Raw genomic sequence first — 25,499 nt, forward strand, 5'->3', positions numbered from 1 at the left:
GTCTGCCAGTAGGGCAGGGAGGGAGGTGCCTTGTCCCGCCCTTGCTTCCTGACCATTCCTCAACACGCCTCCTCCTCGTCCTCAGAATCTCCATACTTCACCAGGCATTGCCTATGTAATGTCAGGATTATCTCTACAGCCATATGGCCTAGAAACTTCCTTTTTGCAACACCCCCGCCCCCCATAAAAGCCAAAGTCCTCTCAGGGTGTCGGTTCTCTGTGCCAAGCCCTGTGCGCTTGTGCAGTGTCACTGGAGGAAATGAGAAAGGAGAACCCCGTGGGGTTATCGATGGACAGCTGTGAAACTGGAGCCCCTTCCAGAGGATCGAAATGCTTTATCTGTAGGCCCATTTTTTGTAAGCCAGAAGCATCTGCGAGGTGAAGAGGTGCGTGATAAAAGCCAGAAATGCCACCAGCTTTGTCCTTGACTCTGAAGTCATGGATGGCGGTATTCTGTGCCCCGCACTGCACCATCCAAATGCAGCAGCTGGTGCCAAAGCAGCAAGATTCTTTTTGGTCCCTCAACCCTCTGGAGCAGGAAGTCTGTTGCACGAGCAGAATGGCATCATTGAATACAACCCAGCGGTTTATAATGATGTCCCACTTCTGTGAGGGCTCACTCCAGTCCCAAGTACAGTAGTTGCTATATGTATGTGTAGACACATTAAAGGTAAAGGTACCCCTGACCGTCGCAGACGACTGGGGTTGCGGCGCTCATCTTGCTTTACTGGCCGAGGGAACCGGCGTTTGTCCGCAGACAGTTTTTCTGGGTCATGTGGCCAGCATGGATAAGCCGCTTCTGGCAAACCAGAGCAGCGCACAGAAACGCCGTTTACCTTCCAGCCGGAGCGGTCCCTATTTATCTACTTGCACTTTTGACGTGCTTTCGAACTGCTAGGTTGGCAGGAGCTGGGACCGAACAACGGGAGCTCACCCCGCTGCGGGGATTCGAACCGCCGACCTTCTGATCGGCAAGCCCTAGGCTCTGTGGTTTAGACCACAGCGCCACCCGTGTCCCGTAGACACATTGCCCCCCCCACAAAAAAACTAATCTGAACAAAAACACAAAAAATAAAAAGAAGCATACAAAGTCTTTTTCACGGGTAAATCGTAACTTGACCAACACAAAACCACTGATAAAAGGGTCTAAAGATATGCTTTTGGTATGGATATGCTGACAATCTACAGGTTCTTGATGCTGCATATTCCGTATATTGTATAGCCAAAACTTGTCTGTTGATCTTAGATTATTTTGTTCTCGTACTTCTATCCCCACCCTGGCAACTTGCTTGCAGGAAGTTTCGTTTCCCATTTTAACATCAGTCATCACCCTTAAGGGCAGTGACCTGTTTTCTTGTACCCTGCATCAATATGACACTTGGTTGACGGCATTATAATCAGTCTTCCCCTGTAAGCATGACACAGGCTGCGTTTCTTACTTCACGCGAGTGAATTCATGGGTGTATAAAGAGGGGGAGGGGTGCTTTGACACTTCCTTTCCTCATGCTTTTCAGGCTGGTGCGTGAGGTGACGGGGGTGAATGTGAACATGCGTGTCGGGATCCACAGCGGGCGTGTACATTGCGGAGTGCTGGGGCTACGCAAGTGGCAGTTTGATGTCTGGTCCAATGATGTCACCCTTGCCAACCACATGGAGGCTGGTGGAAAAGCTGGGTAAGTCTGAATAGGCCTGAATAAAGGCAGGGGCAGTAATGGCCAGTGGTCAGGCATGATAACAGTAGGGAGTCCTGGAACTTGTGACTGGAGAGCCACAAAGTCTCTTGTCTTTGGAGTAAAAGGAGGGGAAAGTTGGGTTGGTGGAATTCCTAAGAGGTGGCTCCATAAAGAGGAATGAGTTGATGGCTGGAATTGGAACTGTAGGATTGCTTCTGTTGCCTGAGACGGATGTGGAGGTGAACAGCGTATACATGTATTTGTGGGTAGGCAGGAGGAGAATTTGTGAGCTCCCCCCTTGGCTGGTGTCACAAGCACTGTCCAATAGGTGCCACCTTCCCTGTCCCAAAGGGACTGCCCTATACTTGGAAGTGGGGGTTGCTGTTATCCAAAAAATGGGGCAAGAGATGTGATTATTTTTAAACAGCAGCCATTGTCCCGCTGCCACGAAGATGCATTTTTGCTGGGGCAACGTTGTCTGACCACCTCAGCCAGCTCCACATGGCTCTGCCCACCTCTGTGCCTGGAGAGGCCCCATTGTTTTGCATTATTATTATTATTATTATTATTATTATTATTATTATTATTATTATTATTATTATTATTATTTGTACCCCGTCCATCTGGCTGGTCCCCCCAGCCACTCTGGGCGGCCTCCAACAGATATTAAAATACATTAAAATATCACAGGTTAAAAACTTCCCTGAAAAGGGCTGCCTTCAGGTATTTCCTGAATGTCAGATAGTTATTTATCTCTTTGATCTCTGCTGGGAGGGTGTTCCACAGGGCGGGCGCCACTACCGAGAAGGCCCTCAGCCTGGTTCCCTGTAGCTTTGCTTCTCGCAGTGAGGGAACCGCCAGAAGGCCCTCGGCGCTGGATCTCATAAACAAGCAGCTTGGTTTGGCCAGGACTCCAGCTTGCTGGTGGCATGAGCAAAACCCAGCTCTCTAGTTTTGGTGGCCATGGTCTTGACTCAATAGTGTGGAACTGGATCTAAGCTTGCAGGCCAAGCTTGACAGGTGGGTGGGGTGGACCATCCTGACAAGTAACTGATAGCAAGCGGCCCAGTTTGGCCCTCATGGTTTGAAGTCAACCCTTGCAGGCAAAGTCACTGCCACCAGCTTATCCCTGTCCCTCTTGCAAAGCCCTGTCCCCATTGCTTGAAGTGGCCTTGCAGGCCACAAATGAGGGCCTCTGGACTGGAGTTTCTCCACTACTGCATGGGCCAGGTGTGGCGAAGGTGACCAAAGACTGGGAAGGCTTCCATCTCTTCCCTTGAAGCTTCTCCAGTGGCTTTTCCCAGTTGCCACCTGCAGCTTCTTCACACTTCTAGTCCCTTCATTCAACACTCTTGACCCCAACTATCTCCCTTCTCAACTCCCCTTCTTGCACTTCTTAACCCATGAAAAGCCACCTGTCATTGCCTCCCCCAGTCCTGTCTCTGTGCTTTTCAGCCATGCTGTTCCCTGTTCCTGCCTTAGTTCCTGAAGACACACCTTTGAGGCTTTCCCCTGATATTCAGCTTAGTCCAATTTTGTCTTCCCTGCAGTCCTCCTCTAATCTTACTACCCACCTACTTGCCCTTTCTGTTCAATTGCCCATCGAACCTCCCATGAGAGGTGGGAGATTCTCCTTCATTGGAGGTTTTAAAGCAGAGGTTGGATGGCCATCTATCATGTATGATCTAGTTGAGATTCCTGCATTGCAAGCAGGGTGGATTTGATTTAAATCAAACTGATTTAAATCACGATTTTAATCCCTAGTCAGTAAGGCTTGATTTAAATCACAGTTTTCTACATAAAGACTAATTCTTGCTGGTATAACTTTAATAGGCAAGTAGATGAAGATTTTTAGAATAACAACTTTTCATATTAGTTTTTTTTTATCATCCCCAGTTTAATAGGTTAATCATTCATATTTGGACAACTTTTCTGTTGTACTTAGGAAGGAGAAAAATAATCATTACCTTAATAATAACAATTTAAATAGATTTATTAGATCCATTCCACTACAAACTATCAGAAAAATATTGTTTCTATTCTATTCACTGAACTTCTTGAAACTTAACACTGAAGGGGTTGATTCTGTATTCATAGGTTTGTAGAACAATAGGATTAAAGTCTTTTTCTCAACTCTGTTCATGTTACAACATTTTTGCTGTGAAGAAGAGGCATCTCTGCTGAGTCAAATTCAGTTTTGAGAACTGCAAAAGTGAACCAAGCATCTGTGATAATATCTTGTAGGCAGAGAAACTGCCCAATAATTTTACAAAAACCTCTGGAAGAGCATAAATGACATTGTGAATGGATTAATGGAATTTATTTACCAAAAAAATTAAACATATACAGCCTTATTCTACATAATTAAAAAAACTAATCTTTATTTCATGATTGAATAACCTTTGGATGGTAATATATTTTCCTCAAAAAGCATTTTATTTTAAAAAATCCGATTTAAATAAAAAAATCCGATTTAAATCAAAAGAAATCTGATTTAAATTTTAAAAAACCCGATTTTATTTATTTATTTTTTAATCATTGATTTTTATCCACCCTGATTGCAAGGGGTTGGACTAGATGACTCTCTGGGTCCCTTCCAACTCTGCAGTTCTATGGTTCCATGATTCTAGCCTCTTGCTCTCCAGCTTCGTGGGCAGAGACCAAACCACTTACATTTCTTCTTCTTCCTCTCGTGCATAATAATGGCAGTTGTAGGTGTGGCTCAGAGGGAGAGGGAGTGGGGGGGGTGGGGGCTCCACCAGATGACTTGGCTGAGTGACAAAAGTTCTGTGACAGGCGGATCCACATTACGCGAGCTACGCTGCAGTACCTGAACGAGGACTACGAAGTGGAGCCGGGGCACGGGGGTGAGCGCAACGCCTACCTGAAGGAGCACAACATCGACACCTTCTTCATTGTGGGCTGCAGCCAGAAACGAGTGAGTCCTGGAGGGGTTGGGGACTGGGGAAGAATATCACAGTAATTTGCTCTTCTGCGGGGTTCACAAAAGGCTTTCCCGCCGTGGCCCTTGGGCAGGTGCCCCCGTTTTCTCTGTCATTTTAAAGGGAAGCCTCTTGCCCTTCTAGAAAAAAAAGTTATGGAGCAAAATGTGAATATACCTTTTTCCTGGTACTGAGATATGTTCCCTGTTGCTTTTAGACTGCAAATGTTTGTGTCTAGGGCAGGGGTCAGCAACCGTTTTTTTCAGCCGTGGGCTAGTCCACCATCACTCAGACCATGTGGTGGACTGGACTATATTTATTGGGGGGGAGAGAACAAATTCCTATGCCCCACAAATAACCCAGAGATGCATTTTAAATAAAAGGACACATTCTACTCATGTAAAAACACGCTGATTCCCGGACCGCCCGCAGGCCGGATTGAGAAGGCAATTGGTCCGCATCCGGCCCACGGGCCTTAGGTTGCCTACCCCTGGTCTAGGGTGTGGAGGGTTAGAAATCGTACCTGCCAGCCAGCAGGGCACTGCTTAGGCCCTGTAGATATGGTTCATGGGGAAGGTGAGCGTTCTGCTATCCGAAGCTGGAGCAGTAGAAGCTGCAACTCTGGCCGCCCAAGATGAGCAGGCTTATTTATTCCAGGGGAGGGTATTGGAAAGGGCCTTCCCCCTCTCCCCATGGCCCCCCCCCCAGCTTCTTTGCTTGCACCTCCATGTCCTGTTTTTCTCTCCCGACAGAAAGAGGAGAAGGCCATCTTAGCCAAGCTGCAGAGGGCTCAGGCCAATTCTACCGAAGGACTGGTGCCTCGCTGGGTCCCTGAGCGCTCCTTCCCCCGGACGAAGGACTCCAAGGCCTTCCGACAGATGGTGAGTGCCAGAGAGGGACGGAGAGAGGGCTTGCTTTGAGCGCACATCCAGCCGAGGGGCTTGGAGCAAAAAGCAACCGGGCCTTGACCATGTTACACATCTGCTTGCAGGTCCCGGGTGGGTAAATGGTCTGTTGTGTACATTTTACACTATTTATTATCCTTAGAGAAAGAGACGGAAGCCCCCCGCAGGGCCCTGCTCTCACGAATGCTTAAGCACAGAGGGTTGTAGCCAACTTATGAGTAGACCTGTTGAAATTCATGGACCTAAATTAAGCCACGTCTTAATTTCATTTCCCCCCCCCAAAAAACATTTTTATTTTCTAAAATAAAAACATAAAATACAAAACAATACAAAACAACCACAAAACAAACAATAAAACAACAACATCAATACATTATCATATTCCAATACATCTTCCCATTACATTGTCTTAAAGACCTCCTCACACCCTCTCCTTCTGCGTACATTGTATCACATCTGTAGTAACCTTAAACCTCATAGTTCTATCTTATAAAATGTAGTTTTAAACCTATTCCTTTAATTCCAAGTTATTGTAGCTGTTGCCTTTTACTTCCGTCTGCTCCTCTTAAATCTTTATTTTAACATGATTTCTTAAATAGTCCTTAAATTTCTTCCAATCCTTCTCCACCGCATCATCCCTCTGGTCACGGATTTTCCCGGTCATTTCTGCGAGCTCCATATACTCAAATCATCTTCAACTGCCATTCTTCAATTGTCGGAATCACTTCTGTCTTCCAGTTCTTTGCTAACAATAAAGCCACGTCTTAATTTCAGTGGGTCTGCTCTGGGCCAGGCTAGCATTGGCTACAACCCATAATGACCATGGCAAAAGCCTTGCCTGTGCTGGCTTTTCTGACTGTGTGGCAAGCTGGTCACATGGCAGCACGTGCAGGATCTGGTCTCGTTATTGGTGCAGATGAAGCTGATGTCTCTTACTGAGTCCAGCATTAATCTACTTTGCCCAAATTGATTGGCGAAAGGGCTTTGGGTGGGGATCTTTCCAAGCGCCGCTTACATGAGCTCCTTTTGCCGGAGAGGCTGGGGAGAATGAGCGTGGCGAAATCTCCGCATCCGGAGCCTGTCTCCGCTGCCATTGGGGCTGCTTCACGCGGGCTCTTGAATGCCAGTCCAAATGGGGAAAGCCTTGAAACACCCTCAGGGTGCTTGAGAAGGGAGCCACCCGTAACTTCCCTCTTTGGTGGCGCAGGGAAGAAATCCGCCTTGCTTGATTCTGCAACTTGCGGTGGAGCAAACAAAGGAGAAAGTATGTGGAATTAAGGGAGAGGATTTCTCCGAGGCTTCTGTGCATTGAGGCTGTTTATAGGTCAGAGCAGCACCTTGACTTGTGCCAAGGAGACAATAGTGAGCCCTGTGCCAAAGGAGAATGAGGGGTGGGGGGGTGGGGATAGGGTGGGCGTAGCCATAGGCCATAACCATAAAGTTGCTTCCAGTGCAGTTGGATTACCAGCCATAAAACCAAACGTGTCACATGTCAGAGTTACAGTTTTATCCCACTTGCAGCAAATTGCATCCACGAGAACCAGGCTGTTCCTGATCCCAGCAGCTGAGAAAGCAAATAATGTCCCCACCCTTTATGTGATGTACAGATAATATATTTGATGCTCAACAAGCAGGCTGTTTTCCTCTTTCCTTGTGGCATGGGCCAGTTGGAGGCTTTGGGCTGAATCTGCTAAATATATATATATATATATAATGTGGAAAGTCCTCCTCTACCTCCCTCCCAGCTCAGCGCGAACCTACCCGCGTTACAAGAACTTCCTTGAAGGCTCTGTTCTTCCTGACCCCTTTTGCCACTTGAAGTAAATCGAGGGCAGAGTTACTTGGGGTAGGACCTCCTTGGTGGTGGAATCCAAACTCTGGAAGTCCCTCGCAAGGGATATCCACGCTTTCCCTGATCTCTGTTCATTTTTTGCTGCTGTTATTGATCTAGGCTGTGCCATCCCAGGGTGCCCTCAAAGTTGGGAGAGAATCCTCCCACCTTCTGCTAGCTTTTGGTCATTGTTTATTGCTGCTAACTAAATTGATTGATTAGTTCTTGATTATTATTTAAAAAACAACAACATTAAGTCGCCCCCCCCCCTCCAGTTATATTTATTCGGGTTCTTATTGTTAACCACTGTGTAGATGCTTTGGCTCAAAAAGGCAGGATATAAATTTTCTAATAAATAAAAGCCTAGATCCATATGGATATATTGAGTAGCACTGTTTTTTAACTTCGGAGAGGAGCTGGTTTTTGAAATGAGATGTCAGCACACCAGATGTCCAAGAATCTGCTTGGGTGCTGCAGCAGACGTGAAGAAGCATAGGGAATCTCCTCAATGTGTGTTTTTGAATATGTGTGTGGAATGAAGCCTGCTGTCTTTCTGTCTAGGAGTACCCTCCATGAGGACAGCAGAGAGGCAGATAAGTAGACTACACCCAGGGGCATAGCAAGGGGGGCGGGGGGCGCCCCTAGTTCCAGGGGAGGTGGGGTTGACACTTTGGCTGGCTCCTCCCACCCCGCTGGGCGAGCCCTGAACAGGGGCATGTCGCCTTTTCCCCCTTCCAGCGGCTATTTTTCGGCGGGGGGTGGGCCAGCGAGGAGGGGGTGTCACGCTGGCATGACACCCCCTCCTCGCTGGCCCACCCCCCGCCGAAAAAAACTGCTGGGGGGGGGGAAAGGAAGCAGAGCAGGCACATTCAAGCGGCTGCTCTGCTTCTCTTTTTCCCCCTTCCGCCGTTTTTTTTCGGCGGGGGGCGGGCCAGCGAGGGGGGTGTCACGCTTGTCACCCCCTCCTCGCTGGCCCATCCCCCGCCGAAAAAAGCCACAGAAAGGGGGAAATCCCCCTTTTCTGCATCCACGTGCGTCGTGACGTCACAATGACGTCACGACGCACGCGCCATGCCCCTCCCCCAGGGGGGTGCCTCTGCGCTGCCGCCCCCCCCAGCAGCGCAGAGGCTTGCTACGCCACTGACTACACCACCAGCACAGATCCAGCTATTTACCCTATCAACCTTTTGGAGGCTAGCTGACCAATGTTAAAAGGAAATCTATTGATACCATGCAGGTAGGGGAGATCGGATGTGTTGTGTCAGCACATCCTATTTTCCCTCGAGGTAATCATCCTGAGAGACAAGCTAATTGGACAAAGGAGGTGTCAAATATCCTACAAAAAACGAGAACAAAATAACTTTTTTAAAAAAAGAAGGCACAAAAAGTAATGGAAGGAATTGGGGTTAAAGTAGGATAGCATTGGTAGAGCATATATGCTGCAGGCAGATGGTTCCTGGCATCAGCCCCTGGTGTCTCCAGTTAAACAGATCAAGTAGGAAAACCTCTACGCCAGTGTGGTGTAGTGGTTAAGAGCGGTGGGCTTGTAATCTGGTGAACCGGGTTCGATTCCCCGCTCCTCCACATGCAGCTGCTGGGTGACCTTGGGCTATTCACACTTCTCTGAAGTCTCTCAGCCCCACTCACTTCACAGAGTGTTTGTGGTGGGGGAGGAAGGGAAAGGAGAGTGTTAGCCACTTTGAGACTCCTTAGGGTAGTGATAAAGCGGGATATCAAATCCAAACTCTTCTTCTTCTTCTATCTGCCCAAGACCTTGGAAAGAGACTGTCAGAGTTGATAGTGACAGGCTAGATGTATAAAGGGACTAAAGAGAAAGTATGGAGTAACAGTTAAGAGTGTCGGACTAGGGACTGGGAGACCAGAGTTCAAATCCCCACTCAGGAGGTTCATGGGGTGACCTTGGCTCAGTCACCTTCTCTTAGCCCAACTACCTCACAGGGTTGTTGTGAGGATACAGTGGGATAGGGGGGAGAACTGTGTACACAACCGAGAGCTCCTCAGAAGGATAGAAATGCCAGAAAGTAAATTGGCTTTCTCAGCTCCTGAATACCCGGGGCCCAGCTCTCTCAGGGGGAGGCACAACAAGGGACTGAGGGAAGGAAACTCTTTCATGCTTCCGATGGACTGTGTAAGCAGACAGGAATCGGGTGCCATGCCTGTGTCGCCCCAACCCACCCACCCTGGCTCCACGTTGGCTGAAACAGGACGGTTTCCAAAATGTCTGGAGACCCAGATGGTGGGGCAGACTAAAAAGTGCAGCGTTCTACAACTGGAGAATTACAATCGACCGTTTTGTCTGAAAACTGAATGGGTGGGGGCATAGTATGGATTCTTAAAAGTCTGGCCTCTGGTGAAGAAATGTCTAGTCACAATGCGGATTTTGAAGGCGTTTGGGAGTACATGGCCTTCTGAGCTTTGCCAAATAAATCCGAAGGATTTGGGTTTCTTAGACTTTTTAAGAAATACAACAGCTCTCAGGACAGAAAGTGCTTGCTTCAGGAGCAAGGAGGATTATTTTGAAGCATTAGGGCTGAGGGACACATTCACATGTGAAATTTGAAATTTATTAACAGCCCTCTGGATTGTTTTACCACAGAAGACAGGAGCGGAGTTGTGGGGAGCCGTTCCTTCATGTGAAAGCAAGTAGAGCAGTTCTTCTCCATATTAGAGGAAAGTCTTCTGTGTGTAAAGGGTTTTTGAAGTGGTGGCTTTTGTGGGGAGCGGGAGAATGTCCAAATTCTCTTTTTTATGACTTGTTGGTCGGGTGGGTGTGTTGCCAGCAGCCATTCTGGGCTGGTGGATTTTGCCTGGGGCAGTTTCAGTGCAGGTTGTTTCCAATCAGGCACTCACCCGAGCGAGAGGTGAGGTGAGCGGCTAACTAGGAAGAATTTCGTGTCTGAATTACTCTGGACTATCTTGTTTGGGTGGCAAGAATGTGCTTATTCGGTGGGTGGGGGAACCTCCCAAGGTTTTCTGGGCATTCATGCAGCAAAAGCCCGAGCCCTTTCTGCCCGTAATCCGGTGTTTCCCCAAGTTATCTTCTGATAAGTAGGGCGCACCTTTTCCCGCCTCCTCCCTGTACAGTATTGGGCACAGATATTTCATCTGAACAGATTTTATGTTGAGAAAATGTGCAAAAGTAAGAGGACGTCTCTTACTTCTCAAAGGAGGTCGCCCCTTAGATTTCTGTGCAATACCCTGGTGCCAGTGGGCAAACCTGGTTATGCTACTCAGGCAGAGATGTAACTGTTGGCCTCCTAGTGGGCGAGTAATTTTGCCATGTCTGTCTGTACACGGAGTGTATTTACATGCTCCAGCTGCACCCAGTGGAGTGATATAGCAGAATTAATTGCTCCTACTAGACTAGAGGCTGCTGCGAGGGGGCAAGGCGAGGTCTATGTCCTACTTTGAGTAGGACAAGTGTTGAATACCACCCAGTGAAATTGTGCAGAGTTGCAGTGGATGCATTTCCTTTGTTGCCAAGTACTGTGCGGCTCAGATTAAATTGTTAAATTTATTTCATGGCACACAGTTTAGGATCTACTGATATAGCATTGGAAGGAGAGTAATTCTTCCCCTCCCTGTCAGTCATCCACACACCACACACACCCCGCCCCACCTCCCAGTATATGAAGTCTGCCCATGGAGCAGGATGAGGTCTCGTGAGCTGGTACATGTGAGGCTTGCAACAAGATATAGTAGTATTGAGTGTTCCTGTTCAGGATCCCAACCACTTTTGACCTCTTCTGTTCCCACTTCACATGCAACTGGCCAGCATGCTCTGGCCGCTAAACATATTTGGGCTGCTTTAAGGGTTTTTTTTCAAAAAAAAAATATATATATATACTGGCAAACAGTGTGATGCAGCAGCTAAAAAAGCCAATGCAATTCTGGGCTGCATCAACAGAAGTATAGCGTCTAGATCAAGGGAGGTAATAGTACCACTATATTCTGCTCTGGTCAGACCTCACCTGGAATACTGTGTCCAGTTCTGGGCACCACAGTTCAAGAAGGATACTGACAAGCTGGAACGTGTCCCGAAGAGGGCAACCAAAATGGTCAAAGGCCTGGAAACGATGCCTTATGAGGAACGGCTTAGGGAGCTGGGTATGTTTAGCCTGGAGAAGAGAAGGTTAAGGGGTGATATGATAGCCATGTTCAAATATATAAAAGGATGTCATATAGCGGAGGGTGAAAGGTTGTTTTCTGCTGCTCCAGAGAAGCGGACACGGGGCAATGGATTCAAACTACAAGAAAGAAGATTCCACCTAAACATTAGGAAGAACTTCCTGACAGCGAGAGCTGTTCGGCAGTGGAATTTGCTACCAAGGAGTGTGGTGGAGTCTCCTTCTTTGGAGGTCTTTAAGCAGAGGCTTGACAGCCATCTGTCAGGAATGCCTTGATGGTGTTTCCTGCTGGGAAGGGGGTTGGACTGGATGGCCCTTGGGGTCTCTTCCAACTCTATAATTCTATGATTCTAAACTCTGGGGTTCTTCTGAGCACCTTGTATGTTTATGTGTGAATGGTGCTATTTTGACTATGCAAGGTGTAGGGTCACTTCTGTATGCTCCCCATGTAATAAAAGGAGCATATCTGAGAGGAGATCCATTTCAAGACCAGCTTCTCACCTGCTTTCTCTGTTCATGGAGTGCTGTTCTATGGAAAAGCTTTCAAAAACGTCCCTTCCCCTCTTGCTTGGAGTCGGTCTGCTCTACCACCTCCATTCTGCTGCAGGTGTCAAGCACATCTCAAAGAGAAACAAAATAGAAAATTCTTTCCAGTAGCACCTTAGAGACCAACTGAGTTTGTTCTTGGTATGAGCTTTCGTGTGCATGCACACTTCTTCAGATACTCAAAAGAGAGTCTTGGAGGAAATTCCCTTTCTGGACCCAGTTTCCTTCTCCTGCTATCAACCGCCACAGCCAACAGCGCTCTCTCTCTCTCTCTCTCTCTCTCTCTCTCTCTCTCTCTTTCTCTTTCTCTTCTTCCCACCCGCTGACACGCCTCACCCTTGGTCTTTCTAGGAGAACTGGAATCTTGTTTCCCCTGAGTCTTTCCTACTTCCTTCCTGTGACCTCGGCACAATGCGCTGCTTTTCTAAGTCTCCCTCCTCCCAGCCCTGTTTTGCTTCATAAATTGCATGGAGCATTGTTATAGCAACAGTTGCTGCACATTGGGGCAGCTACTGTTCCCAATTTGTGTGTGACAGGGAGAGGGAGATTTAGAAACTAACATGGCTGTGACCATTATCTTGATGTGCTGGCTAACGTTTAAGACTTTGGAAGCATTTAAAAAAAAAAGTTACTATATGTTGTTTGCTTTGTGAGATTCTCACAAAAAGCCAAGGCAACAAGCTATTTAAATAGCTGGGATAGCTCAGTCGGTAGAGCATAGGAGAATTAATCTCAGGGTTTTGGGTTCGAGTCCTGTGTTGGGCAAAATATTCCTGCATTGCAGGGGGTTGGACTAGATGACCCTTGCGGTCCCTTCCGACTCTACAGTTCTATGAGTGTATGAACCGAGTGAGGCCTTAGCATGAAATCTACCAGCTTCTGCACAATCCTGAGAGACTTTGCTTTTATTTTAAACAAAACAAAAGCAAGTTTGTAGTCCCCACAGCCCGCGTGTGAATGAGAAAATACAGGTGGCTAAGTTTTCAGCTCTCATGGCCAGGGTGTGACCCACAAGACCCTTTTAGCTGATCACCAGAGGTCTTACCAATGCTTAAGCAAACTGTGTGACATTTTAATTCTGAGTTTTTTGCAGAATGACCTTGGCTGTGCCTCTACACACATGTTCCACGGCTATGAGGGCCCTCATTGTTAGATGTTGATAACTTTATCACAGAGCCTGGCCGCATCTGAAGGGATCCGATTGTGCCACAAAATATACTCCGAACCCACGGACACATTTCTGGAGAATAGAGGGCAGATTCCCCCGATACTGAAGCTGTCTTTCCCTGGTTCCCAAAAAGTGTTGGGGTTTTTTTTTTTTTAGTGAGACTTCGTGCATTGCAACAGTTGTTTGTTCTCACTGCACCTTCCCTTTTCTGTGTTGGAAAAATCCCATTTGCCCTGCATAAATAAAACTTGGTTGTCTAGGGAGTTTAAACACTGTCAGCTCCGTATGGAGGTTGGTTTTTTAATGCAATATCTATCCAGACTTCTTAGTTTCTGTGGCCTATCATTTCTTAGACTCTCTCAGTTTCCGGCAATAGAAAACTTGTATGCAGAACCTTGTAGCCGCTACCCTGATTTCAACAGTGTAAAGTGTGAATTGGGCAAGATTTTAAGCCAATTTGCATAATTCCAGAGTTTTAAAAAAACCACCACTACCACTTAACATGCTCTTCTTCATCATATTGTCACAGTTTGCTGGTTGCTAAGGGACGACCCGTGGTCTTGTGTCATTCACTGTGAAGGGTTGCTTTTAATTTGTTGATTGTTCGATTGCAGGTTGTTGCTATGGCACTGGTTGCTCAGTGGATTTTGTGGTGTGGCATCTGTTGCCATGGCATTATTTGCATCTTAGGAGGAGCTTCACTAGCATGGTAGGAGGAGCCACTCTGCCAGTGGTGGCAGCCCATTGTCTGACACGGTTTGGTAGTGGCTGATTGGTTGCCACGATACTGGTGGCTGTTGCATGATCTGGCAGTGCCCTTTGCTCCTAGCATCTGTTGTTGTGGTTTAGCTCATTCAATACCGTGGAATGGTTTGTTGGTGGTTCTGGTGCCTCAGGAATATCTCCGGGCTCAGGCTTTCACTTGTGCTTGGGGCCGTGGAGTGAAGCAGTTTGGGGTCACTTCAGCCCTACATGAATTTCTGAGTTACCTACAGGTGAAACTCGAAAAATTAGAATATCGTGGAAAGGTTCATTTCTTTCAGGAATTCAGCTTAAAAGGCGAAGCTAATATATGAGATAGACTCATGACATGCAAAGCGAGGTATGTCAAGCCTTTATTTGTTATAATTGTGACGATTATGGCGTACAGCTGATGAGAACCCCAAATTAACAATTTCAGCTCTGGGGGGTTTTCATCAGCTGCACACCATAATCATCACAATTATAACAAGCAAAGGTTCTTCTGTTTCAGTGTATCTGAAGAACTTCTGTTTCAGTGTATCTGAAGAAGTGTGCATGCACACGAAAGCTCATACCAAGAACAAACTTAGTTGGTCTCTAAGGTGCTACTGGAAAGAAATTTTTATTTTGTTTTGACTATGGCAGACCAACACGACAACCCACCTGTAACAAGCAAAGGGTTGACATATCTTGCTTTGCATGTCATGAGTCTATCTCATATATTAAACTCCAGTAGCTCATGAAAACAATTGCTTACATAAATGGACTTTCCCACGATATTCTAATTTTTCGAGTTTCATCTGTACCTTTTCTTCTGATCATGGTTGGATCACTTCCTGCTCAGATTAAGCCCTACTTGGCCAAAGGCGTGAGGGCAAAAAACTGTGTTGTGGACACCAGCAAAACCCTTTGCCCCAATGCCCCACATATCTGCTCCCAGGCTTCTCACATTCAGGTCTGGAAAGAGATTAAAAGTGTATTCAGCTGGATGGTGACCAGGAACTCTCTACATGTTGGGGATGTCGCAAGGCAGGGCCAGTGCTTCTTCCACCCATACACAGCCTGGGCCCTTATGAGTTTGGCTCAAGCACCTGAACAGGACTTTAGACTTACGGCTATCCCGTTGAAGAGGAACCTGTTAAGATGGCCTGCTTTCAGAGGCTGTTGGATTCCCAATTGGCCTTGGGAAGTTTGGGGCTAGTGTTTCTGTCAATGTTTTGCTCTGTGGAACATGGAGGTGACTCAGGCAGGTGAAATAATCACTCTCGCTAGAAAGAGTCCATTTGCTCCTTGGTTTGCTGCACTGGCTAGCATGGTGTTGGCAGTAGCAAATCCAATCAAACGCAGGTAAACTGTTCATGATTGCCACCATTGACACAGAGTAGATTCAGTGAAGGAACAACACTTCCCCCTCACTGTTGTAACCTCACAATGCCATCCAGTGGAGGGTATGTGACCTTCTCCACCTGAGCCCATAGCCAGGTGTTACAAGACTCCCCAGAGGCCAGCTGCGACTTTTTTTGCTAATCATTTCAAAGACAGAATTTCTCATTATCTGCACTGACTGGAATGTCTCCTTTACTGCAGTATCTGTGATCATGTTCAGAACAGCACTGAGTCACATATTGTCGCTGGGGCCTGAGGCCATCGACAGGCTGCTCTGAGGGATGGGGGCAGCCTGCTGCCTGGATGCTCAATCCTTGCCCTTCCAGGCTCATTACATCTGCCTGGGGTAGTTTCATCAGCTGGGTCTATGGGCTATAAATGTCTCTTTCTGAGATAAGACTACCTTTTAAAGAAAATCACGGTATAACCAACTTTACAGTTCTATGATTCTATGACCATTCTTGATAAAGGGCATCCAAAGACCCCCCCCCCCCCACATTACAAACATTCCATTTTGGGGCAAGGTTCTTGAACTGAAACTCAGTCCAGACAGGATGGAGCTACTATGCATGGCTTATCTGACCCAGAAAGTGTGGTTTAGCCTGTTCTGGCTGCGGTTAAGGATTAGATCTGTAGTCTTGGTATGCTATTAGGACTGACGTTATCTTTTGGTGGAGAACCCAGTGGCTTTCTCGGCTTCAAGATCCTTTTTGCCACCATGGGTGGGTACACCAGATGTGATTTCTCCTCCGCCGAGATTCCAAGCTGCAGTTTAGTATGCACTGATAACATCCCATTTTGATTACTGCATTTAGTGTGCTTTTATGCGGAGACCCCATAGAAGAAGCTTCAGGTGGTTTAAAATACTGAAGACTGCTGCTGGGAATTTGGGGTTTTGATTGTCTCTCACCAGTTTTGAAAACAACTGTGCTGGCTTCCTGTCTGCTTTTAGGCACGATTCAAAGTTCTGGTTTTGACCTTCAGGTCTCTAAATGACTTGGGACGAGGGTGACTTTGGAAGCCCATTTTCAAGTGGTCCCTCCATCTAAGGAGAGGTGGGAGGGGGAGCCAAGATGGAACTTTCTCTCTGTTTGCACCCTGTCTTTGAAATGTGTTTCCCCAAGAGAGATTTGCCTTGCACTGACTTGGTTTATCTTCTCAGCACCAGGTGAATACCATTCCTCCCCAGGTCTTTGTGCTACTGTTGGGTCCTGATCTTATGTGGTTTTAATAACTGTATGTTATGCTCTGCTGTTTTAATATTTTGCATAGATATTATTATTATTATTATTATTATTATTATTATTATTATTATTATTATTATTATTATTTTATCCCACCTTTTCTCCAAGGAACTCAAGTTGGTATTCATGGTTCTTCCCCCTCCCCATTGTATCCCCAGTTTAGGTTGAGAGGTGGTGACTAGCCCAAGGTCAGCCAGTGGGTTTCATGGCTGAGTGGGGACTTGGTCTCCCAGGTCCTAGTCCAGCACTCTAACCACTATACCATATTAGCAGTATTTTGGTGAAGCAATACTTAGCAGGATTTTAAACAACTCCCCTCCCAACCTACTAGCTGATTGACAGGTGTGTGTGTGTGTGTGTGTGTGTGTGTGGTTTGGGAGATATTATCCCAGAGGCCTAATTGGACCCATTAATGGACCAAGGCGCTGGAGATTCCCCACCCCTCTCTTAAGTAAATAAATATTGCAGGTATTGCAGGATTAATAGCATTCATTCACAGTTGTTAGCCACCTCTGCACTTTAGACATTCACAGTAAAGATTGTGTGATTATATATTAATGTTCTAAAAAGACCACAAGTTCTACATTTTTTGTGCACGTGTATACAATTTTCTTAAAATCTGCTGCGAACACTTGAATGATATCCACACTGCGGAGAAGTCTTCTAGCAAAGATCTGATAGGCATCCATGCTAGTGTGCTGTAGTGGTTAAGAGCGGTAGACTCGTAATCTGGTGAACCGGGTTCGCGTCTCCACTCCTCCACATGCAGCTGCTGGGTGACCTTGGGCTAGTCACACTTCTCTGAAGTCTCTCAGCCCCACTCACCTCACAGAGTGTTTGTTGTGGGGGAGGAAGGGAAAGGAGAATGTTAGCCGCTTTGAGACTCCTTCGGGTAGTGATAAAGCGGGATATCAAATCCAAACTCTTCTTCTCTTCTTTTGACTTTCTGGTGTCTCTTGAATACTGTTTTTAGGCCAACAGGCTTTTGTAGCTGTTTAATTAGCCAGTCACTTGGATGATTTTTTTGATTTGTCTTTAACGGCGCTTAATTTTTTGTTGTTGCAAATCACCCTGGTATTTAAAGATAAGGTGGTACAAAAATACTTTTTATGAATAAATATAAATATCTGTTTCCTCTCTGTGTCTCCCTCTCCTTTCTCAGGGTATTGATGATTCCAGCAAAGACAAGTGAGTATCTTGCCATCCTCTTGGGCTCCCTAGCAGCGGGTAGGAAGGCTGTGCCACCAGTTAGAGCCCCTTGCCTGCGTTGTGACAGTCTGGGAGCTGATTCTGCAACGAGTGGCGAGATGAAGGTGGTGGTGGGGAGGAGGGACTTCACTGGCAAGGCTTGCTTTACTGCCACTTGATGCCCCCCACAACTAGTCATAAAACTGGGACATCTCCCTCTTGCAGCCGAAGCACGCAGGAGGCCCTGAACCCTGAAGATGAAGTGGATGAGTTTCTGGGCAGAGCCATTGATGCCCGAAGCATTGACCAGCTGCGCAAGGACCACGTCAAACGCTTCCTGCTCACTTTCCAGAAGCCAGAGTTGGAGAAGAAGGTACAATTCCCATTTGCTTCTGGAGTCTTCAGCTTTCAGTCTGGACGTGGAAACCCCACACCTCTCTGCTCCAGTTCAGGCGGAACCACCCACCCCACTCCCCACTGGTAACTTCCCTTTTCTCTTCTCCTTCCACCCTGCAGTATTCCAAAAAGGTGGACACCCGCTTTGGCGGCTACGTGGCTTGCACTGTTCTCGTCTTCTGCTTCATTTGCTGCATCCAGATTGTCATCTTCCCGCAGTGAGTGACACATATGCAAGAGTACGTTCGTCACGTACCCTTTCTGCAAACATGGTTACACATGCATTCATGCCCATGTGTGTGCGTTCATGTGCGCACGCAGTGAAGATGCACGCTTCACAGGATCCCAGTATGTGCAGTGGGTCTGCATCCTACACCTCTCCATTGCTGCATATGGTAGACATAGGCCAGGTAAGGTGGCATGTGCAGATGCATATTCCTAAGCACACCTTTTTTGTGTGTATTTTTCTTATAAAATGAATAAATAATATTTTTTTTTTAAAAAAAAGCACACCTAGTTCTCATAATGGCTTATTATGCACTACTTGCCATAATGTGCCACCAACAGATGCACAGGACCCTCAAGCCGCTGATTCCCAAGGCACACCCTGACACTGTGGAAGAAATTGGGCCGGGGGAACCTCGAAAGTCATAGGAAGCTGCTTTCTACCAATTCCGACTATTGGCCCCTTCTTGCTCATTATTGTCAGCACCAGATGGTGGAAGCTGTCCAAGATTTCAGATGGGAGTCTTAACTTACCAAACCTTTATTAGGCATTTTACAAGTAAAACCGCGCGCGAGAGAGAGAGTCACATACAAAGACCTTAAGATATATGCAAAAAGACGACAGTTAAGTACATATGCTGATTGTGTGTGTATATATATATGTAATCTGGGATTTCTTCCTGTTAAACTACTCCTTGGGGCGCTGCTGCCAAATACTCGGCTACCCCCGCAGTCACCTTTTGGTCAATGTCAGACAGACAGAATCCAACGCTTCCACCGTGCTGTGGTTTCAAACCACTCAGGAGGGGGGACAGTACACGTTCACGCAGCCTACTGTACAGTGGGCAATGAAAGAGAATATGCTCTGCTGTATCCGGGACATTCAGGGAACATCTGCAGTATCTCTTGTTTCTGGGAATGTTCTGGTATCTGCCCCTGACAAATGCCGAGGGAAAGACATTCAATTGGGCCAGCATAAATGCCCTACGTTGGGCTGGGATTATTAAGTTAGTAACATAGTTGACCCTGCTATCTAAGATACTTAAATCATAGAATATGGGGGGACAAATTCTATTTACAGCTGCCGCAATATTTTGTCTCTCAACATCCTTTAGTCTAGTTAGGACATTGTGGAAAATATGTTGCTCGCTTGAGTTGTACAAGGGCTCCAACTCGATGCCTATAGATGGGAGTCTTTCCGATCCCTGCCTGGAGACACCAGAGATTGAGTCCGGGACACCCTGCGTGCAAAGCAGGTGTCGTACCACTAAACCACAGTCCTTCTCTCAACTCCATCTCCTTGTCCACAAGTGTGGATGAACGCTGCTTGAACCAATGGGTTTCAGTTTCCAGTTGGATAACTCAATATATCCCTCATATATTTAGCCAACTCTGCTTGGATTCCAGTCAGTGAAATTATTTGCTGCCACAAATGTTTTAGGGGAAGAGGAAGGAAGAATTTCAGTTGCAGTTATTAGGGAGCATAGATGTGCTTTTCTGTCTGTGAGTATATTTACACTTTGAACCACGACACCCAAGTTCCCACTCTCGCCCGTGTTACACACCTGATGCGGAAGGGGTCAGCAAATGCCATGTGACAAGACTGTGAGAAAAGGCGATATGCTAGACTGATTAAATGTCTAATTTGGGGATATCACTGAGCGAAGGACGGATAAGTGGGGAAGTGGGGAGAGCACAGTCTGTGGTTGTGGAGGTTTTTGCTTTCAGGCTGATTCTTAAGCAAAAAGAGGAGGAGAAGTGACTTAGCAACACAGCCAAACTGGTCTTGGGGGTCACCACAAGTGGAAAACCCACACAATACACTATTTTTATTTTTATTTTAATTTAACATTCTGTCTTGCAACAATATGCACAATATTGTTAAATTACACAGTACTTCTGCCTTCCCCGCACCTGGGGCCTGGATCTTGTTGGGACCACAATTCTATCATCCCTGACCATTGGCCGTACTGACTGGGACTGATGGGAGTTGGAGTCCACCAGCATTTGATGAGTGGTGGAAAGCCACACGCGTTATGGTGTTCCCCTGACTGGTGGGGCTGATTCTGCCTTGTCTCCCCGCAGCTCCCCTCTGATGCTTGGCTCCTACATCAGCATCTTTGTCATCCTGGCCACCATCCTTTTTGTCTGTGCCATCTACTCCTGCCTTGGCGTGAGTGATTTTCTCTTCATTGGGACCCCGTGTCTTTGTGACTCCCGACTATCCTAAGGACTCCCTGACCTTCCCTCTGCCAGCCCTTGCACCCCACCTGGGAACACCCCTTGTGCCTTTTGAGGGTGCAGTGTGTGGGTTCAGTCTGGTTCCATGTGCAGCTCCTGGGTTTTTGCCGCAGCGTCAACCCCCAGCCCCTAAGCCCTTGATTACGCTGGGCTGAGCAGACGGGCCTGCTGTCCTGGTGTCAGATTGGGCTCCTGTCCATTTAAGGGTGAGGAAAGGCAAAGCAAGTCAGCAGCCAGGAGGAGGAGGGTCCCTTAATTGCTCAGGCCAATGAACAAGCTGGGTCTGGAAGGTTTTACATGGATCTGAGAGTGACCACCTCTGGCCTACTGTAGCTAAGAGGCTTTCTGGCTAATCTCCCTGCAGTTTCCTCCTCAGACCAGTCAGAACACAGGAAGCTAACTTCTATACCAAGCCAGACTATTTGTTCTCTGGGTGCTGCCCTGACTGGCAACTCCTCTCTAAGGTCTCTCAAACCTGCTCTGTTCAACTGGTCGTGCCAGGGACCTTCTGCATACCAAGCAGGAGCTCTGCCGCTGAGTGCCCAAGCTAAGAGCCAGTGTGGTGCAGTGGTTAAGAGCGGTACACTCATAATCTGGTGAACCGGGTTCGCGTCTCCACTCCTCCACATGCAGCTGCTGGGTGACCTTGGGCTAGTCACACTTCTTTGAAGTCTCTCAGCCCCACTCACCTCACAGAGTGTTTGTTGTGGGGGAGGAAGGGAAAGGAGAATGTTAGCCGCTTTGAGACTCCTTCGGGTAGTGATAAAGCGGGATATCAAATCCAAACTCTTCTTCTTCTTCTTCTTCTTCTTCTTCTTCTTCTTCTTCTTCTTCTTCTTCTTCTTCTAAATCCCCACCTGTTATCGCCTGGGTTCAGAACCTGCTGTGGGTTTGAATGCTAACACCTGATTCTGGTGCGCGTGAAGGGGGGCTGTCAAGGCTTCCACTTTCCTGGAGCCTTCCCTTGTTCTAGCCTCTTGGGCATAACGGGGTGTGTGGTGGCGGCCACCCCCATCTCATAACGACCTCTCGTGACTCCCTACAGCCTTTTCCAGCCGCCTTGCAGCGCGTCTCCCGCAAGATTATCCAGTCCCGAATGAACAGCACGATCACTGGTGTCGCTGCCATCCTGCTGGTCTTCATCTCTGCTTTTGTCAACATGGTATGAGGGTTGGGAGAGGTGGGCAGGTCTTGCAGGGAGGCCCTGACTCTTGTGGGGATATGGGAGTCAGGAAAGAGCACAAAGGTTGCTCTAGGCAGGAGATACACACACACACACACACACACAAGAGAGAGAGAGAAACTAAAGTGGTTTGAGGGAGTTATGCACATGCTTTTCTTGTCCTGCTGTTTCCCTAGATCAAGCAGGTGTTTGGAACAGTACAAAATTGTATTTACCAGTGGGCAAAAGTGGGAAGAAACCCTTTGTCTGTCTCCAGCCCCAGAGCCCAGGCGTTGGCTCTCCGTTATCCTGGTTGCCATAAGTCTCTGGCATTGGGTGGGATCGGGCAAGCCCAGAGCAAGCAAGAGCAGCATTGAGTTCCCTGTCAGCCCTACATAGTCGGCCATTTTTCCCCCCTCAACCCAGTTTGCTTGCAGCCGGCTCCGCCTCCAAGACTGCGCTGCCGGGTTTCTCAACATTACTCCAGCCGCCGTGGGGCCCTGCCACCTACGTGCCCTCAACTACTCGTTGGCATCGGACACTCTGCCCTGCCAGGGAAATGGTGCTTCTAGCTGCAGCTTCCCTGAGGTACGTGCATTTCAGAAAGGTCGGGGGGGGGAGTTGCATGAGGTGTGAAGCGTTGTGGGTGGGAGTTGTGGGTTCAGTCACTGGGCCTGGGGTCAGCATTTACCTGTCAGTCCAAGGATGGTCTCTCCTCCTTCCCTTCCTTTCATCCTTGCTCCTCCCACAGTGCCTTGATATATTGTGGGTTTGTGGCTCTGACTGTGAAATCTGACTGTGAAATCCGAGGCAGGTGGCATATCTGTGAGGACAGGAGGAGAATGTAACATAAAAGGATCCTGCTGGATAAGACCAAAGGTCAATTGACTATCCTGTATCACACAACCCAGGTGCCTATGGGAACGCCACAAGCAAGGCACGAGGGCGACGATCTCCCCCGTTTTTAGTGGCCGTTGGTAGAACCATCCTCTGTGAACTTACCTAATTTCTCCTTTTAAAAAATCGTGTGGCAACAAACACTATCCAAATTAAGAGGGGGGAGAAGGAGAGGTCACGCTTGTCTCAAGGGAATGAGTTTGGGCTTTGGGGAGCACGTCTAGCTGTTGTAAGGGGTGTCCTGACATCTCCATCCTTTCCTCCCTGCAGTACTTCACTTACTCGGTGTTGCTGAGTCTACTGGCTTCCTCTGTTTTCCTGCACATCAATAGCCTTGGGAAGCTGGCGTTGCTGATAGGGATGGAGGTGGTGTACCTGGCCGTGGCCGAAGGGCCCCAGGGGGTGTTGTTTGACAACTACGACCTGCTGGTGGCTGCTAATGCCCTGTAAGAATCCCCCCCTCCCCTCTGGGACTGTGGAAAAATCTCAGACCTTCAGCCCTGGGCCCTGAAGTTGTCTGGGTGACTTGAGGTGGGGAGGGTCTTCCAGCTTTCACCCTGGGCTTGTTTTCTTCCATGTTGCCCTCAAATTTAACTTCTCCAAACAGCCACGAGTAACCGAGATAAAATGGGCCCAGCTACAAACCACCGCAACAGCAAATAACATCAGAAACAAAGATGATAAAGCTCTGTCACTTTACATCAGAGGTGGTGGTTTTGTGGCCCTTCAGATACCAGCTGAATCGTGGATTCCCAAAGGTTCTCATTCATGCATTGTCTCATGAGAGGGGCTTCTTGTTCCTTTGGCACTTTTCCCCACTTGAAAACAAAAACCCAGCCAGCTCACAACATAGAAAATCCATAATTGGCACTGGAAGATAAAACAATGTACCCTACAATAATTGACAAGACTTATTCCATTTTAATATACGTCGTCTACAGTTACAATCTTTAGATGTTATATAATAAGTTCATTTTGCCGCTCCTGCATAATCCCGCATCTTGTTATGCTGTTTTTCAATCGTCGGGAGCTGTAACCATTCTCCATTTAGCTTCATGCAAGATCTTAGCAGCTGCTAGCGAGTAATAAATCATATCCTTATGTTCTTCCTTCATTGACCCTTCTAAATAATCCAGCAAAAATATGACCGGATGCAGTGGGACTTTTGTATCCAAAAATTCTTTTGAAATGAACTCGAACCCATTCTTCCTGAATATTTCTTGGCTTGTTTATATTTCTACCATGTGTGGAAAAACAAGCTAGCCAGCCAGCCAACAAACCATCACTGGGCAAACTGCTTCTTTCTTTTCTGTGCCCACCTCCCCCCCCCCCCATTTTGAGTGCCCACATCTTTTTCCCCACCCAGGGAGAGGAGAATGCAGCTTCCTCAGGAGGGGGGGGGGTATTTTTAAGCAGAAAAATCTATTGCTGGGTGAAAGGAGTAAGAACACCCCTTCCTCTGAGAAAATAATTTGCTTCAAATTATATACTGAAGCAGCTCTATCAGCTAATAATAATAATAATAATAATAATAATAATAATAATAATAAATTTTATTTATACCCCGCCCTCCCCGGCCATGGCCAGGCTCTGGGCGGCTAACACCAAATATGAATTACAATAAAGTGTAATGGAAAAACAACAACAAACAAACAGTTAATTAAAATACGGCTTAAAATACAGCCTCATTTTAGTAGTAGCCCATAAATCAAGACCATAAAGGGAGGAAACATCAGATATTCACCCGAGCCAGCTATCTAGGCTGGTCCTACATGGGCCAGCAAAAAAGCCAAGGGAAAATTTATATACCAAATCCCATATAAGGGGTCAGAGTGAGTCTAAACCGAAGGCCAGGCGGAACAGCTCCATCTTACAGGCCCTACAAATCCCACACGGCCCTAGTCTCTTGTGACAGAGCATTCCACCACGCAGGGGCCAGTGCTGAAAAGGCCCTGGCCCTACTTGAACCCAATCTAACCTCCTTGAGACTTGGGGCCTCCAAAGTGTTGTTATTTATGGACCTTAAGGTCCTCCGCGGGGCATACCAGGAGAGGCGGTCCCGTAGGTACGAGGGTCCTAGGCCGCATGGGGCTTTAAAGGTCAAAACCAGCACCTCAAACCTGACCCTGTACTCCACCGGGAGCCAGTGCAGCTGGTAAAGCACGACCAGATTAGGGAGAGAAAGGTAAGGGACCAACTGCTTAATGCGGCGGAGATGGAAAAAATGCCACCTTTGATGTGGCTGCAACCTGCGCCTCCATAGAAAGGGAGACGTCAAAGATTACACCCAAACTCTTGACCGAAGGCGCTGGCACTAATTCAGCCCCCGCAAGAGATGGGAGGGCTAGATTTTTCACATTGCTTATTTATGGAGCAATAGCATGATTTGTAAGCAACTAGATTTGGGGAGCAGAGAAAAAGGAAACCCCGCTGAGCCTGCGGTGTTTTGTGAAGCTTCAGAAACCTCTTAATCGTGATCCATTAGCTGCTAAGCTAAGGAGGAGGCTACGCAGTCTCTTCCCATTGCAAGATAATTGGGGCAGAATTCAGGTGCACCATCTGCTACCAGAATCTTCATTGTCTCCCAGCCCATTTCCCCACTTCTAACCCACCCTTTGCCTTTCATTGTGGGAGGTGGCTTGGGGTGTTGGTTTTGGGTGACTTGGGCCTCTATCTCTATAAAAATTCTTCTCCTCCTCCTAACAGGCCAGCCTTCAATGAGACCCACAGTAGCCAAGATTGGTGAGTTGGAACCAGAAAGGGAGCCCATTTTGATGTGGTTGTGGGGAATGGAGGGTGGTGGTTA

The 25,499-nt window shown here is 47.3% G+C and overlaps 1 protein-coding gene across 1 annotated transcript in view; it reads left to right on the forward strand.

Annotated features, from left to right (window-relative positions):
- Positions 1-25,499, forward strand: part of ADCY6 (adenylate cyclase 6) — a 48,066-nt gene that overhangs the window by 12,966 nt on the left and 9,601 nt on the right. Inside the window, exons 7-17 of the mRNA XM_033138114.1 lie at positions 1,515-1,673; positions 4,470-4,611; positions 5,368-5,496; positions 17,747-17,772; positions 17,998-18,145; positions 18,289-18,386; positions 20,479-20,566; positions 21,680-21,796; positions 22,223-22,384; positions 22,964-23,139; positions 25,400-25,435. Of these exons, the coding sequence (XP_032994005.1) occupies positions 1,515-1,673; positions 4,470-4,611; positions 5,368-5,496; positions 17,747-17,772; positions 17,998-18,145; positions 18,289-18,386; positions 20,479-20,566; positions 21,680-21,796; positions 22,223-22,384; positions 22,964-23,139; positions 25,400-25,435 (1,281 nt within the window). The remainder of the gene's footprint in view (positions 1-1,514; positions 1,674-4,469; positions 4,612-5,367; positions 5,497-17,746; positions 17,773-17,997; positions 18,146-18,288; positions 18,387-20,478; positions 20,567-21,679; positions 21,797-22,222; positions 22,385-22,963; positions 23,140-25,399; positions 25,436-25,499) is intronic.

Source organism: Lacerta agilis, chromosome 2, assembly GCF_009819535.1.
Source record: "Lacerta agilis isolate rLacAgi1 chromosome 2, rLacAgi1.pri, whole genome shotgun sequence".
In the NCBI taxonomy this organism is placed as follows: Eukaryota; Metazoa; Chordata; class Lepidosauria; order Squamata; family Lacertidae; genus Lacerta; species Lacerta agilis.